Source organism: Haplochromis burtoni, unplaced genomic scaffold (genome assembly GCF_018398535.1).
Source record: "Haplochromis burtoni strain Fernald_Lab_line unplaced genomic scaffold, NCSU_Asbu1 Contig_9, whole genome shotgun sequence".
Classification (NCBI taxonomy): Eukaryota; Metazoa; Chordata; class Actinopteri; order Cichliformes; family Cichlidae; genus Haplochromis; species Haplochromis burtoni.
This window is the reverse complement of record NW_024582370.1, coordinates 3267378-3284089: the sequence shown is the minus strand read 5'-3', so window position 1 is coordinate 3284089 and position 16712 is coordinate 3267378. Positions and strand designations below refer to the sequence as shown.

General features: G+C 39.6%; 1 protein-coding gene across 2 annotated transcripts; it reads left to right on the top strand.

The window, feature by feature from the left end:
- The first annotated feature begins 2168 nt into the window (after positions 1 to 2168).
- On the top strand, positions 2169 to 15882 carry LOC102314403 (ATP-dependent 6-phosphofructokinase, muscle type). 2 transcript variants are annotated; one of them, XM_005914844.3, is made up of 23 exons: positions 2169 to 2445; positions 4113 to 4233; positions 5193 to 5266; positions 5414 to 5491; positions 6591 to 6780; positions 7375 to 7540; positions 7706 to 7750; positions 8072 to 8180; positions 8277 to 8372; positions 8464 to 8556; positions 9263 to 9388; positions 9491 to 9555; positions 9908 to 9971; positions 10079 to 10225; positions 11241 to 11311; positions 11395 to 11482; positions 11594 to 11746; positions 11842 to 12006; positions 12205 to 12266; positions 12786 to 12897; positions 12993 to 13092; positions 14547 to 14652; positions 14742 to 15882. In XM_005914844.3, exons 2-23 carry the CDS (start codon positions 4143 to 4145, stop codon positions 14881 to 14883), a joined length of 2343 nt encoding a protein of 780 aa, XP_005914906.1. In that variant the 5' UTR covers positions 2169 to 2445; positions 4113 to 4142; the 3' UTR covers positions 14884 to 15882. The 2 variants fall into 2 exon arrangements, with proteins under 2 accessions (XP_005914906.1, XP_014194994.1); XM_014339508.2 differs by having other exon boundaries at positions 3962 to 4233.
- The last annotated feature ends 830 nt before the right edge of the window (positions 15883 to 16712 follow it).

Below are 16712 nucleotides of genomic sequence, written 5' to 3'. Positions count from 1 at the left end.
TATAAAGGTTAACCATTTTTCTAGAAACATGCAAAGCATCCTGTTCAGTCATGTGATGAGGTGTCCTGTTAGGAGTTATGGAGTAATATATGAGAAATGTAGCCAGCTGCTGAAGCACCTCTGCTCCCATGGGCTGATTTCATCCCCGTCCAGAGGTTTGCATGAAGCAAGTTTTGGTGCTTAGTGAGGTAACATCAAGATTAAAAGCGGTTTTCATGGAGGTACATCTCATGCTGAACTAGACTGCAGACCTAACCTGCACAGGAGCAACAGGAGAAACATTATGGAGGTTATATGTACCTTGTGTAAATTATGCAAAGAAAAATCTACTTAAATTTGTTTTGTTTTTTACTTTTCCCCCCTTTACTCTCACACCACTGAACACTGCCAGAGTTAAAGCTGAAACCACCCAGCACACATTAACTTAAATTTAATTAGTCCAATCTTTTATTGATCATGAATAAGTCTTGATTGATTCATTACTTGCCAGTTTCCTTGGTGACTTTCAGCTCTTCTGATAAATGCCAAAAGCACAAATACAGGTTCATACAGACCCAATTTAAGAAGGGACGCATGTATGGGGCACCGCAAGTGCCAAACTTAAATAAATAAATACATGATTAAATAATTATTAAATAATTTATTTATTTAAATGTTAAATAAATAAATAATGTATTAAAAACATAATTAATTTCTTATATATGCCATTAAATGTGTGTAATGTGAAAGCCATAAATTATTTATTAAATACATAATTATAATAATAACAATAAATGATGAAATTTGTAATTATTGCATAACATATAAATTCATTTTTCCTAAAAAGAACAATTGATTTATTTCACTATTTAATTATTTTAGGCTTACGAAATTACTTAAACTTTCAGAGCATGTGATTGGTTAGCCAGTACAGTCAAGACAGAAAGAGCCCTGATAATGAGTCAATGCAGTGTCACAGTCAGTTGAATAGGTGGTGGTGTGGACTCGTTGCATTTGAAATGAAATTACCAACAGCAAAGGCAGAGGAAAGCAGCTCAAACTGTAAGTAAAATTGGGAAATACTGTTCCTGTTTCACCAAATACACAAGCTTTTTTGGGGTGAGAGTGTAGTGGGATTATTTTTAAATATCTTGTTGATTTGTTGAGGTAAAGCTTATTTATTAAAGTGCTCTAATATTTTCCTTTACTCCAGAATGAATGTTTTTAATATCTATCCAGCTTAATTCTAAACTCTAGCTGTGAGAATTATGTGTAAATGTATAATGCTTTACAGAGAAATCTACAGAACAGTCTGTTGATGAAACAATATTATTTGATATACTGATGTACCATTTTTTTACTGCCTTTTTCATAATTAGTCCAGTCATTACACATTAATGGACCTTTTATTCTTAAACATCTTGCCAGATACATGATATATGTTTTAAAAAGACAAATAAGTAGGTCTGTTCTCTGCTATTTTCATTTCATTTCATTCAAATATTATTAAATATTTATTCATGCGTACAGTGATTTTTGTGTATTTTGAGGGCTCACACGCTCATGCTTCACAAGTAAAACAATTTTACAAATGTACATCCAAACCTGAAAAAATCTACGCACAATTTATTCAGTTCAGCTCATGAATCTGATCATTTCTCATTTCAAAATTCTTTCTGTGTGTACAACTGTCTAAAACCACACCTACCATCTTTCACTCAGTTACAAAGCCTTAAATATATGTGGACGAATCGCTTTATACGCACTTACAGGCACGTTGCATGACCACATGGGGTTTTGAGACAAATTTAAAGCTGTACAATCTACAAATGTAAGATGCATTCAAGTCACAGTGTAAATAATTATTTAAATAATTATTGAAAAATTATTTCAATAATTATTTAAATGAATGTTTTCTACGATGTATTTTTGTTATTTCATTTTGGCACTCTTGCCACTCCATACCAATTGAGGGTCATCGCTCCACGCAGCTAATATAATTATGCTTTTAAATCATGCTGCATAAATAAATAAGAGCATATTTGAAACGTTTTGCTAAAAGACAACTTTTTTATATAAGTTAAAAAAATAAATAAATAAAATCTTTGTTTACCTGAAAGCCAATTCTAACCCGTGTGCTTTTATTTGAAGTATAGACTTCTACTTCCGGGTCACGTTCCTTACATTTTTTTCTTCTTTTCATTCTTCTAAGCGAAACACAAATACCCCCAAAGCACAAATTGGTCTTTTTTGATAATTTTGATTTCTTGTTTTCGGTTTGTCGTTACTGACGACAAAGACAAAAGCCGGCCCTGAATTTTCCTTCTCGCTTTAAAACGAAAAAAAACAACAAAAAAACTTTCTTTTTTTTTTCTTTTTTTCCATTTTTGGCTCTCAGGAAACAAAAAGCGAGCTGCGCGAACATCGGACCAAACCGCTTTTATTGTGAAACTAGCTTCTCCACAGGTATTCTGATTAAAGTTTTGTCGGGTTTGGGGAAAAGTTTTTGTGCCTTTACAGTTTAGCGAGGCTTTATTTGAAGAGCTTTTCTGTTATATAGATGCTTTTGAGAAAACTGATGAGAAATGAATGATGTGCGTATTTTTTTATTTATTTCGTTTTCGTTTTTTAAAGCAAAAACTAAAGTCATCAAAAATCAAGTAGTTTAATAAGCATCAGGTGCAACTAAGCATAATGTGAGATGAGATCTGTGACCATGCTGTCTCACTGTGCAGAAAAGCTGTTTGGAGAATTTGCAAGCATGAGCTGCTTCTTGTGTGTGTTTCATGTCCACACTTGTATTGGACCAGTCAGAAACTCTGATTTTATTCCTAAACAGTTTCATCCCTGAGACATTTACTCATGGGGTTGGGTCTATTGTCTATTGACGACCCACATGTTTCCCTCAACGTGGCATGTTGAATAGAAGCAGCAAAGCACCCCCACGACGGATAACCTCCACCTCCATGCATGTTTTCTTTTGGGGGTTTCTGTGTTTGGTGGGGGTCGGGACCCCCCACGTCCTCCAAACACTCAAAAGTGTACTGAGTCATAAAGTCAGATAGCTGGCAGTGGTTTTCTTCCTGCTGCAGATAGTAGAGTCATAAACACTGACCTTCGCTAAGGTGAGAGAGGCCTGAGGGATCCTTTGATGGTCACTTAAAGGAAGTTGTTGTCTTGCTTTTGGGGGAACTTTGGTAACTTTGCCTGCTGTTTGTAGACAATGGGTTAGTCTGTCTCAAATCTTCAGATTTTTAGGTCATTTTCTGCTCACACACCTATGATTTGTCTTAAAATGATTTTTTTTTCTCATAAATTTGAACCTTTATAATATTTCCGTTTAAGGTTTAGCTTTGTATACATTTCAGAACTCCTTTTGTTTTTGCACGATTAAATCTGAGGTAATGTTTGAACATGAATCCTGATTCACTTTTATTATACAAATCAGTTAAAATTTCAGGCTTTCATCTTAAATGATTTTTGAGATATTTATGTTTAAACATTGAGTGATGTATACATTCAAACTTTGGACCATAACGTTTTTAGGCTCATCAGAGATGGGCGAGCAGGAGGCCCATGGTGATCTTAGATGGAGGGGCCCTAATGCCTCTTATTGTGGGCATGTGGAGGGTCTCAGTGCCTTACAAATGTCTTTGTAACCTTTCATAGACTGATTATTTTAAATAAAACTTCCCCCAGTCACCCAGAAATCCCTGTGATTTTTGTCACAATGTGCTTCTGGTGAGAACTTCTCACCAGAAGTTGTCTAAAGGGCGTCCTTTTGAAAAAAGTCTGTTTACTGAACAGGGCTGTTACCAGTCAGGCCTGGGTGTGTCTTCCAGCTTAGCTAGTCAGATTAAAACAGGTTGGTAGTATTTTGGATTGAGCAGCTAAGTAGGTGTGTGGGTACTTTTTTATTTTTTGTAGTCAAACCGTTTCCTGCCACGTGCAATGTTTTTCTCTCTCTTGCTGTTTATTGCAGGTGATCCCTGCACCCGATTATATTTAGTCGAGCTGTGGGAGGGGGCAGGGTCAGGAACAGTAGTCTATAAAACCAGTGGATTTACTCGGGCTCCCATGAGAAGACAGTGAAGGAAGAGCACTCTGTACTTTTCTTCCCCCCTCTTATCAAGGCCACCTGTCTGCCCGGTCCCTCTGGAAACATGTCTGAGGACCTCCAACCAACTGTGGACCCCACGAAGATGGGGGTCGGACGATCCATTGCCGTGCTGACGTCAGGAGGAGACGCTCAGGGTAAGCAGAGGAATGAGGCTTTGCTTTATTTTGAGCATAAAATGATTCTCAGTGGAGGGTGGAAAAACGATCAGACAGCATCTTCTCCTGATGTGTCTGATCACTGAAACCCAGCAAGCTGTTGAAGTCCTAGTTTCTCTTTGTCTCGTGGATGCTAATAGAGTATCATTTTATGCTCTCACTGCACAGCATTTTAAATAAGATCAGAAGCCAGAGAATATAAAGGGCTAGCAACATTTTTTCCAGTGCTGAATGACAGCTGTCAGAGGCTGACGGAGTTTTGGCTGCAAGTCCCATTTGAAGTCCAGCACATGATAGGAGGATTACATCTTGGATTAACTCCACCATCAATGCCTAATGTTACACTGCTCGTAATGTCTCAGAGTAGAAGTGTGGTGGGGGTTAAAACTGGATGAACTCAGATTGTTTAAAGGTTCAAGTCCAAGGTGTTATTATCACTGCTTTTATTCAAGTAGAATAATGTGGACTACGTGAGGATCACAGTGAATATGAAACACTAAATAAAAACTTTTCTCTTTCTCTCTATTTTTTGTTTTGCTTCTCCTGTGAATCCTTCTGGAGCTTTTTCCGCCTCTTCTTCCCCTTGTGTGTTCCCTTATTTTACATATTTGGAGCTAATCTTAGTGGCAGTGACCTTTTTCTGGTATGGACAAGAGAAACACCCCCAACCACAGCTGCTGTCTATTGAAACAAGAGCTGCAACATGCCAACAGCCACAACACAAAGTCCCACAGTGGCCTTTAGTGTGCCGGACTTCAAGGGCCAAGATTATGCACAAGATGCACTTTTCCCTTATGGCTATTCTTGGCTTGACATGTGCCTGTGTGCACACTAAGTCAATTAAAGGTTAAGATAAGGCCCGACAGTGTTCGGGTGATATTTGATAGAAAGTTTGAAATGTTCAGTCATCACAGATCAGATCATTTGTGTGTTTTTAGGCATGAATGCAGCCGTGAGAGCCACAGTCAGAGTCGGCATCTACACTGGAGCCAAAGTCTACTTTGTCCATGAGGTATTTGAGCGGCATACAGGTGACATGTCGGCATCAGAATACAGCAATTAAATATAAGATGGAGACACATAGGAAAGAGTTTCCTGTTAAAGTCATGACAGAGGCCATCAGCTCAGGCCTGACGGTGTATGTTGTCATGTGTTGTAGGGCTACCAGGGCCTGGTGGATGGAGGAGAAAACATTTGTCTCGCTACATGGGAGAGTGTGTCTATGATGCTTCAGCTGGTGAGTGATGTACAGCTGAATAAAGACCCGTATTTATTGTACCATGGAGAAGACTATTAAAAATGCTTTTTTTAATATATATTGTAGGCTCATTTCTATGTTAAGGATTAATATTTAAAGAGTCAGCCTTGACAAAGAAATCAACAATTAACAGGCCAAAATTCATTCTGATCGGTTCATCTTTTGTCAGTTTTTAGGATCCTAAGTTGAGTTTCTCATTACAATCGATGTTTATGCTGATAACAAAAGGAAGCAAATAAATACCTAAAAAATGAAGGAGGGAGTTTGTCAGCCTCAGGCTGACTAATCTGCAAAACACTGCATCTACAAATTGTGGAAAAATGTTCCAGCAGCTACAATCCTATGTCAGACAAGAGCGGGACAACTTTCCTCTCCCAGAGGTTCCCCAGCTGGTCTCAGTTCCCAGATGTTTGCAGACTGTTGTTAAAAGAAGAGGGAATGCCACACAGTGGTAAACTTGATCCTGTCCCAACTTTTCTGACATGCTTTGCTGTCATCAAATTCAAAATGAGCTAATATTTTTCTTAAAATATAAAATTTTCCCACTTTAAACATCTGATATATTTTCTGTGTTCTATTGTGAATAAAATATACATTTATGAGATTTTCTAATCAGTGGATTCTGTTTTTATTTACCTTTTTTTGCAGCATCGCAACTTCTATGGAAGTGGGTTTGTGGTAACAAATGGATGCTTCTGTAAATGCTTCTGATATCACAACAAGCTGAGTGATGACATTAAACAAGTGACTCTCCCCTGTGATTTAAGGATCGTGGTAATACTGAAGGGCATCATTCATAGTTATTTGTCTAAATACAGCAGTCTGGCAAGGAGTGACACACTGACATTTATGAAGTGTGTGTGAATGGCAGCAGAGGCTGCGGCAGATTTCTAAGATATCGTCTTTACTCGTGATGCAACCTCACTCCATGGGAATCCAGGCCACCCTAATGAGCTGTTATAAAGCTGACCCGATGATATCTAACTGTTATGGAAAACACTGTTGGGTTAATTGTCTGTCAATGCTGCATTAACGTTTTCAAAGCCAGTTATAAAAGCTTCTCCTCTTCCTGTGTTAGGGTGGTACTGTCATCGGCAGCGCTCGCTGCAAGGACTTCAGAACCAGAGACGGTCGTATGAAGGCCGCCTGCAACCTGGTGAAGCTGGGCATCACCAACCTGTGTGTAATCGGTGGAGACGGCAGTCTGACGGGAGCCAACGAGTTCAGGACCGAGTGGAGCGGGCTGCTGGTTGATCTGGTCCGAGCAGGTAAAGAGACAAACGAGGCTGCGAGAATCGTGAATGTGTCAAATCTTTCAGCCTCGTCTTTTTGTGTCTGACTAAATCTGTCTGTCCTCGTCTCTCTTCCAAGATTAGCTTCTAATTCATCACAAAAAGACGGGGTAGGGGAAAATAATGAAAAGCATGTGCATTCACTAGGAATATACAGTGGTGTGCTTTGTTTTGACCACTAAAAACTAAATTTGGGAACGTTTCCAAAATGCTGCATAAAGTTTAAATTTATAAGTTAAAGCCTCAGTCACAGAACTCATACAAGCTCCAGTAAGGGCTAAATAACTGAATTTTACATTTTTTTCCACTCACTATGTGGTTGGCAATAAGCATTTTACCCTAGCAACCAGTAGATACCAAGGGGTTGACAACCAGTCTCTAGGCCTGTGCGTCTGAGGCTGCAAGAAAGAAAGATAAGAATAAACTTTATTGTTCCACTTGGAAATTTGTCTTGGACAAACGGCGCTAAACATAGCTGCATTCGCCTAATGAAAACCATGAAAATTAAAAATGGGGATAAAAACAAACAAACCAATGTTTGTATCATCAGATTATGTATCATGTCTGCAGGTAAGATCACTGAGGAAGAAGCTAAGAAATCGTCCCACCTCAATATTGTCGGCATGGTCGGCTCAATCGACAATGACTTCTGCGGCACTGACATGACCATCGGTACTGACTCGGCACTGCACCGCATCATTGAGGTGGTGGATGCCATCACCACGACTGCACAGAGGTCAGACCCCACTGTGCATTCAAAAAGTGAATCTGTAAACCAAATTAATAGTTTGCACATATGTACAGGTAGAAAACTCTAGAAAAAAAAAAAGGTCTTTCTTATGCCTGTCAGTTTATAGTGGATATACTGATTCTGCATATTCATTTTTTTCAAAATCCACAGCCACCAGAGGACATTTATCCTGGAAGTGATGGGCAGACACTGTGGGTCAGTACTCTATCTGTGTGTGTGTCATTAGTCTGAGAGACTATTATATTTGCGTGACTATTTATTCTCATTCATGTTTGCAACAAGTAGTTACAGTGCATAACATAACGAACTCTCTCCAGTTACAGTCTTCTTATTAATATGATGCTGGTGCACAAATGACCTGAATGCCTCTGTATTGTTTGTGTCAGTGGACTGGTGGGATCTTGTGACTGTCAAAGAGGTTTTGTGATTTAAAAGTACAGCCGAAAAAACATGTTCCTGTGGCTACGTCTATGAATCAGGCTGCTTAACTGTTTGTGTTTGCACACATGCGTGCAGTTACCTGGCTCTGGTGACGGCTCTCGCCTGTGGAGCTGACTGGGTGTTCATTCCCGAGATGCCGCCAGATGATGGCTGGGAGGACCACTTGTGCAGGAGGCTGTCAGACGTAAGTGTTTCTTCATTTGAAGATACCCACATCCTCTCTTTGCATGCATATTTGTACTTTTATCTCTGTTATTTTTATTTTTATTTTTTACTTTAGCAAAGAGCCCGTGGATCTCGACTAAATGTGATCATTGTGGCCGAGGGCGCGATGTGCAAGGATGGCAAACCGATTACATCTGACCAGATCAAAAAGGTAAGCTGTATGGTTCTTACTATTGTGCGAGTATTATTGTAAGCTATGCTGACAGTATACTGAACAAAGAGCTGGATTTGTTTGTGTCCAGTTGGTAACTGACAGACTCGGCTTTGATACCCGCACCACTGTTCTTGGACACGTGCAGAGAGGAGGAACACCCTCTGCCTTCGACAGAATCCTGGTGAGTGTCCCAGTAAAACGCAGAGTAGAATCCACACAGTACACAGCTCTACTTCTGCCTCTACTGAGGCTCCTGACTCCTGAGGAGTGTACTATGAAGTAAGAATTAATGGAGTAGTAAACCATAGTGAGCTAAAAGTCTGAGTTTCCTTAAAAAAAAGTAGCTTTTAAATGGCTAAATCACCATGATAACTTACCTTGAGCACGTAACCTGGTCTGGAGAACATTTTTAATACATTTCTTTTATTTACAGCATATAAAGCAGGATATAGAGTCTCTGCTAGGAGAACATGTTTTATATGTACAAGCTGTACAGAGGGTGCAGTCTGCAATAAAATAAACTTGAATTATTTTACTCCTCTGTGCACTAAATCACCACATTAACAGTTTTCTGCAGCATTAATTTCCTGTCTTATTTGTAACAGTGTGTTTACATTTTACTGTAATATTTTATCTTTTTATCTTTATATATTTGTAGTCACCATTTCATTATCATCATCTGATAACATCTGTGAGTGGAGTAGGTGACGCTCATAGGGATCATTTTATACAGAAGAGTCATATAATCCGCGTTTTTATTAGATGCGCATGAACGAAGCCTGAAGGGCTGAACTGGGTCAAGAAAGCTAACGGAAAGAAAGCCTAGCTGTGTTGAACTTTCTTCGTAGTACACCCTCTGGTGAACTGGCTCTGTTGGTTTCCTCTAGGGCAGCAGGATGGGAGTGGAGGCGGTGATGGCATTGCTGGAGGCCACCCCAGACACTCCCGCCTGTGTGGTCACCCTGTCGGGGAATCAAGCCGTCAGATTGCCGCTCATGGAGTGCGTGCAAGTGGTACGTCAGAGTATTTTCACCCAAGGAAAAAGATGATTAGTGTGTTGCTTTGCCTGTTCTGAGGGATATCCATTAACACTACAATGACTTTACGCTTTACAGACAAAAGAAGTGACTGCTGCCATGGCTCAGGGCAGATTTGACGATGCCATCAAGCTCAGAGGAAAGTACGTGTTTCACAGAGAGTATTAGCAATAAAACATTTAAGTGATCGACTAACTTTGCATAACTATGGAGCCTGAATTGTGCAGCTTCAGGCTCTGCCAATGTCATCTGCTCTGTGGGCTGAACAAATTAGACATTAGATGGCACATGCAATCAATTAAAAAACTTTAAAGTAAAACTTGCAATACCATTTAAATATTAAGTAATGCCTAATAACAAAAAGGAAAAATCATTAAAATACTGACTACAATAATTTTATATTGTTTATTCTGACTAAACACTGTAAAAGTCTAACAGCTGAGCCGTATTTTTAATCTAGCTAATAACCCACTAACCCTCCTTTATGATGTGTAGGAGTTTTGAAAACAACTGGAATACGTACAAGCTGCTGGCTCACATCAATCCTCCAGATACTAAGGTGAGCGACCTTCACCTTCTAAACCAGACTCGTCCTGACTCCCTGTTGTTACTGAATCATATTAAAGGACCTTCAGCTGTCTCATTGTCTCCATCTGTCGCTGGCAGAGTAACATCAATGTGGCCATTATGAATATCGGCGCCCCCTGTGCTGGTATGAACGCTGCCGTGCGTGCAGCGGTGAGGATGGGCATCATCCAGGGTCACTCCATGCTGGCAGTCCATGAAGGTTTCGACGGTCTGGCTCAAGGACAGGTAATAATTTTTTTGGTAATCTGTTATCCTTTTAAACCAGAGAACCAGTGTCACACGTGCAAGAATCTTCTTCCTACTTCGGTTACGAAGACTAGAACTGCTTTTTGTTGCCTCTGGTGTTTTGTTCCCTGTCAGATCAAAAAATATGAGCATAAAACATCCATCAAACAGCGACGACAACTGTTATGTTATCGCACGTGGTGGTCACAATGGCAAGATATTAAGTATGAATGGCGACATACATGCAAGACATAAAAAGGCTAACAAAGCACTGAAAACACATGTTAGAAGAAAGATCAATGTGTACTTTAATGAGCACCACCAAACTGGGAGGTGGTTCCACAGAAGAGGGCCTGAAAACTAAGGGCTCGGCCTCCCATTCTACTTTTAAATACTCCAAGAATCACAAATAAGCCTCCAGTCTGAGAATAAAGTGCTCTTGTAGGATAATTATGGGGCCTGATTATGTATGTGAGGAGAAGGATTTTAAAAAATATCCCTACATTGTTGTTGTTGTTGTTAACTGCTGTTATTAACAACCAGTGTTCTTGCTTTGTAGCATCAGAGAGAGAGAGAAGTTGCTGTGGTGAAGTTGTTGACTGGACTCAGTACTGTGTGTGTGTGTGTGTGTGTGTGTGTGTGTGTGTGTGTGTGTGTGTGTGTGTGTGTGTGTGTGGCATTAGTTGGTTCAGTTGTTGTTCAGTTGATTAGCCCGGAATTTATATTGGGAGCAATATAAACGCCCCTGTACCCATGAAATTGGAGCTATTCCCATTGAAGCCCTTTTTGCATCTATGTGTCACGTAAAGAAAAAAATAAAAAACGGGCCTTTCAAAATAAAAGACCTCTGCTTCTCTTCTGTTTCTATTGGGTGGGGTCAAATGCAGATACATGCTTTCAAATAATTCAAGTAAGTCATTGCTTTCATGTGTGAGTACTGTACTTTGTCTTCCAATAGTTATAAGTGTTTTACTTTTATTATATAAGCTCAGTTAGATCTTCCTGTTCACTACAGATCGAGCCCATTATCTGGACTTCTGTGAGTGGCTGGACTGGAAAAGGAGGTTCAATGTTGGGCACCAAGAGGTAAAAATATGCATTTTTGTTTATTTGATTTTTTTATTTGGAAAATAAACATGTATCCTGTATTTTCTCGTGGCTTCCCGAAGAACTCTTCCAGGCAAAAGGTTGGAGGAGATCAGCCAGAACATCGCCAAATTCAACATCCACGCTTTGGTGATCATTGGCGGCTTTGAGGTAAGAAGTGGCAGAAGGCTTTGTTTCTCTTCTGCTCATTCAAAGTGAGCAGAAGTTCCTGAAACTAGAAGCACAGAAAAAAATGAATCTGCGTCTCCTCTTTTGCTGCAGGCGTATGTTGGAGGCCTTGAGCTGGTGCAGGCTAGGGAGAAATATGAGGAAATGTGCATTCCCATTGTGGTTATCCCTGCCACCGTATCCAACAACGTCCCTGGCTCTGACTTTAGCATCGGTGCTGACACTGCCCTGAACACCATCACCTCCGTTAGTGGCTGAACAGCAAATATATACGCACATGCACAAACATAAATTAAAAAGGAAGCAGTTTATCTTTTACTTTCTGGTTTGTTTCTCTGCAGACCTGTGACAGGATCAAGCAGTCTGCAGCAGGCACCAAGCGCCGCGTGTTTATCGTTGAGACTATGGGTGGATACTGTGGCTACTTAGCCACCATGGCAGGTCTGGCTGCTGGGGCTGATGCTGCTTACATCTTTGAGGAAAAATTCGACATTAAAGATCTGGAGGTGAGCTGAAAGTTGGTAAAGAAGAGGGCATGGCCATCAAGTGTGAGTTCATTGCTTGAAGTGACTGTCTTAAGAGGGCAGTTTCTTCCTGAGGACAGAAACATAATGAATTCGTTGTGTTGCACTCTTTTGGTTTCAGTTTTCTGTCTTTAAAGTTTATGGAGTCTGAAAAGTAATTAGGTGAACTTTTGCTCACAGGCGAACGTCCAGCACATGGTGGAGAAGATGAAGACAATAGTGAAGAGAGGTCTGGTGCTCAGGTAGGTTTTGTTCTGGCAGGGAAAAGAAATGAAGTGCAACAGGAAGAAGGTAAATACCTGGTATAAAACCAGTAATCTGGTTAACTGCTACTGAGTAAATCTTCGGAATATCCAGTTGTTGTAACCCTCCGGTCATTGTGAATCACTGATTTAGCAGAGCATCAATCACAAACTCACAGCGAGTGCTTCAATTTTCTGTAGTACAAACACCAAAAACTCAGGATATTCAAAACAATAAGAACCCAGGAGACGAGTTCTTTTATACAACAGGCAATTTTAACTGAAAGCATGTCATTTCAAAATAGGAAAGTCACGGTTTAAATAATAAAACTAGTAAAGAATTTTATTTATCTGCTCTAGTTTGATTGGCTCACTGTCATAGTTGAATTCAAATGAGCCATTATTACACCTTTACAATGTCTGCTGTGAACAGGACCCATAATTCATGCTCTGAAACCAGATAAAAGTCCATTTATTTTCAGGCAACAGCAGAATAATTTACTGTTCATTGTTCAAAAGGAATGAAAGCTGCAATTCCAACTACACGACTGATTTCATCTTCAGCCTGTACTCAGAGGAGGGAAAAGGCATCTTTGACTGCCGTAAGAATGTCCTTGGACACATGCAGCAGGTGTGTTCATGAGGGGAAATGTCCAAACGCAATAATTGGTTTGCTCCTCATTTTTCTGTGATTTATTCTAACTGCGTGTCCTCTACCAACTGCAGGGCGGCACTCCTACACCCTTCGACAGAAACTTTGGCACAAAGATGGGTGCCAAGGCAGTTCTGTGGCTTACTGACAAACTGAAGGAGTGCTATAGGCATGGTATGTGCACTTAAAGCCAAACTCTGTGTTATATATGATGAAATATGCCGTTGTTTAAAGTTTTGAAGTAAAGTTTCTTGAATCTGATATATTTATATGTAGAGTTAATTTCATGTTGTAAAGTCATAGCAAAGAAAAAGTACACCTTCTGTCAGTTCTAAGTCTGTACATATCAAAATTTAATAAAAATAATCTAGCCCTCAGCAGGCCTTAAAATGAGGTTAATAAAACATACGATAAACAGCAACTCGTGACCTGTTACATCATCTTGGGATTTATTTGACAAATGTGTGAAAAAGAAGGTAAATAGCAGCCAGTTGCTGCCAATCTTGCACTTGATTAACTGATCATCTTTAAGTGTGAGCACTTCTATAAAAGCAGAGCTTTTGGCAGTTTTCTGCTCTGCAGCATTCAAATGTGTGTTAACATGACGCCAAGGAGGAAAGACATCAGCAGAGCTGTTAGAGGAGCAACTGCTGCTGCCCGTCAGTCAGATAAAGCCCATCATTCTACAGTGAGGATTGCTCTCCAGTGGGGATCACTCAGAAAAGCTCCCAGTATTTCCATGAGTGGATGTCCCAGCAAATTTACCCCAAGGTCAGACCATGCAATCCTCAGAGAAACTGCAAAAAACCCAAGTGCTACATTTCAGACTCTATAGGCCTCAGTTAGCACGTTAAATGATGACTTGGATTTGCAAAATTGCATCTAAACAAACCACAAAACTCCTAGAACAATGTCCTTTTGAAAGACATGACCAAAGAGGGAGATATTTGGCCATAATACCCAGTGCTGTGTTTGGTCAGAAGAGACACTTCATATCAGCGGTCAAGCACGGTGGTGATTTCAGCTTGTTTTGCAGCCACAGGATCAGGGCACCTCTCTATTGAAGTATTCTACAGTTAAATGTGAGGCCATCTGTGTAACAGCTAAAGCTGGGCTGAAACTAGCTCGCACAACAGGACAATGATCTCAGTCACACCAGCTAATCTACAACACAATAGATGGAAAAGAAAAGAATCAAGGTGGTGCAATAGTCTAGTCAAGGTCCAGAGCTGCCATAAATATGTGGACATTAGAAAGACTGATACAGTGATACATAAAACTGCTGTACAACGGGGTGAGCTTTAGTTCTTCAAACAATGCTTCTGCTTTTTAATTTAGTTTTGGTTAAATAAACAATGAAACTGTGAAATTGTTCACAGAAACTGAAAAGGGTGCTGTTTTTAAAGCTGCTGAAGACCAGATGATTGTTTTTACGTTCAATGCTCTAATATGTAAAAGCTTCCAAGTGGCCGAACCAAACAACAATCGTGTAGCAGATCTACGTCATGTTTTGTCATTCTAAATGTACATTTTTCATACATAATCATATGTTATGAATATTCCTTTCAGTAAATCATGTGGAATGTGAATCATGAATGAGTTAATCAGTTTGTCTTTGGGGCTTTTAGGTCGTATCTTTGCTAACACAGCAGACTCCGCTTGCGTGCTGGGAATGAGAAAAAGGGCACTCACCTTCCAACCTCTCGCTGAATTGAAGGAAGACACAGATTTTGAGTATGATATATATTTTCGAGCTCACATGTTGTAAGAATATAAGTACAATAACAAGCATCTGAGTGAATGATCCCTCCCATCTGTTGCAGGCGCCGCATCCCTAAGATACAGTGGTGGCTGAAAATCAGGCCCATCATGAAGATCTTGGCTAAATATGACATCAAACTGGACACCTCTGAACACGCCGACTTGGAGCATGTGATCAAGAAGAGTAGCTTTCTTGGGAAGTAGACGCCATCTGCTCCCTGTTAGCACGCAGTTGGACAGGGGGATTTTGTTCTTTTCCATAAACAAACTTATGTTTTCTTGTTTAACCATCTGTCTGCCTCAGTAAAAGAGCTGCTATCTTTCCTGTCCTGATTGTTTGCTTCCTCTTTGTAGCCCTCCTCATCCTGAAAAGCTTTTCCTGAATACACAGTGCAGAAGAAAACAAGCCATTAAAGATGACTGATAATCCCCCCAAAACACTGTGTTGTTGGTGATTAATGCCAATTAATGTGAACTGTCCAGAGAAACTAGCAGACTAATTTTTAATTTACACTCTATTTTGGAAATGGTGTCTGATCAAAACCCATAAAGCGAACACAGTGATTAAAAGTTTACATATTTAGCAACTGCGTGACCTGATGATCATCTAGACGTCATTTAGTGTTTTTGTTTTGTTTTTCCTTGTAGCCACAATAAATTGTACCCGTTACACCTATACATATGAATTTTAGGTCACTGGAAGCGCTGATATAATTACACCTAATGCATCTGAATTAGTAAGCCTCAATCACAAATCTTTAGAAAACGTCCTTTACTCCAAGAGGTTCTTGCCCCCGAAAATTTTGAACCCCAACTGAAAACCATTGATGTCTGGTAAAAGCAGCCAGCTATAATAACGTGATCCATCGGTACACATTCAGCCTCCTTTTCTTTATCCTGATTTTGAACAATACTTGAGCTGGGTGCAGCTAAAGATGGACTCATAGCGATCTGTTTAAATATCCTCTGCACATATTCAAACACAGATATATTATTCTCTGAATAAGCTCTGTTTGTAAGGGTTTGTCATAAAAATAAATGTATGTGGAAAAAGCCAAAACAGAAAGAGATTACCTATGTTTAACGAAGAACTGTGACTACAACTGAAGCAGCCTTTGTTTTGTTTCATTTGTTTGTAATACATTTTGGTAAAATTCCTGGTAACAAATGTTATAACATGTTAATAAAAGCTTTGTTTACTGACTTATTCTTTTGAGGCATTTACTAATTTATGGTTTTGCTGAAATTCCCATATCGCTGTGATGATATGTAGACTTGAAAAGAACAAATGAGTGATTTATAGAACCCTGGCCTACTCGCTCGCCACTTTTTTAAGTACACACGTTTAACTGCTTTTTAACATAAATAGCTAATCAGCCAGAGAAGTAACTTTAACCTCCTAAGACTTGAGCTCTTCCATGGCATGCATTTTTAATATTTCCTTGATATTTGGGCATATTGGGACCTCATGAATGTAATAACAAAGAATTGCCAGATCTTTTTTTTAACCTCATTTTTATTTCTGACAAAAATGAGATCCACATATGAGGACATTTGTTTTAAATTTTGATAGAACAGTGGCAGTAGAATGTCCTCCTAAGTGGATATCAGGCACTTGTAGAGAAATATTAGTGTTTTTAGGTCTAGACAATCCAAAATGTGATGTCCACATATGTGGACGCAAGGTCCTAGGAGGTTAAATGTGATGTGGTTGTTTGTGTGGGGCTGTGTATGTCAAGAATTGCTGATCACATGTCTATGGTTTCCAGATAATGGTCTGAAAAAGAGAAAATATAAGTGAGCAGCAGTTCCCTGTGTGAAACTGCTTTGTTGATGTCAGAGGAGAATGGCCGCTTTGAGCTGATAGGAAGGCAACCAGTCACTCAAATAACTATAAGTTAAAACCCAAATATGTGAAAGAGCATCTCTGAATGTATAACATGTCAAAACTTGAAGCAGATGGAGGCCACACCGAGTGCCACTCCTGCCAGCTAAGAACAGGAAACTGAGGCTAATTTGATAAAATGCAAGAT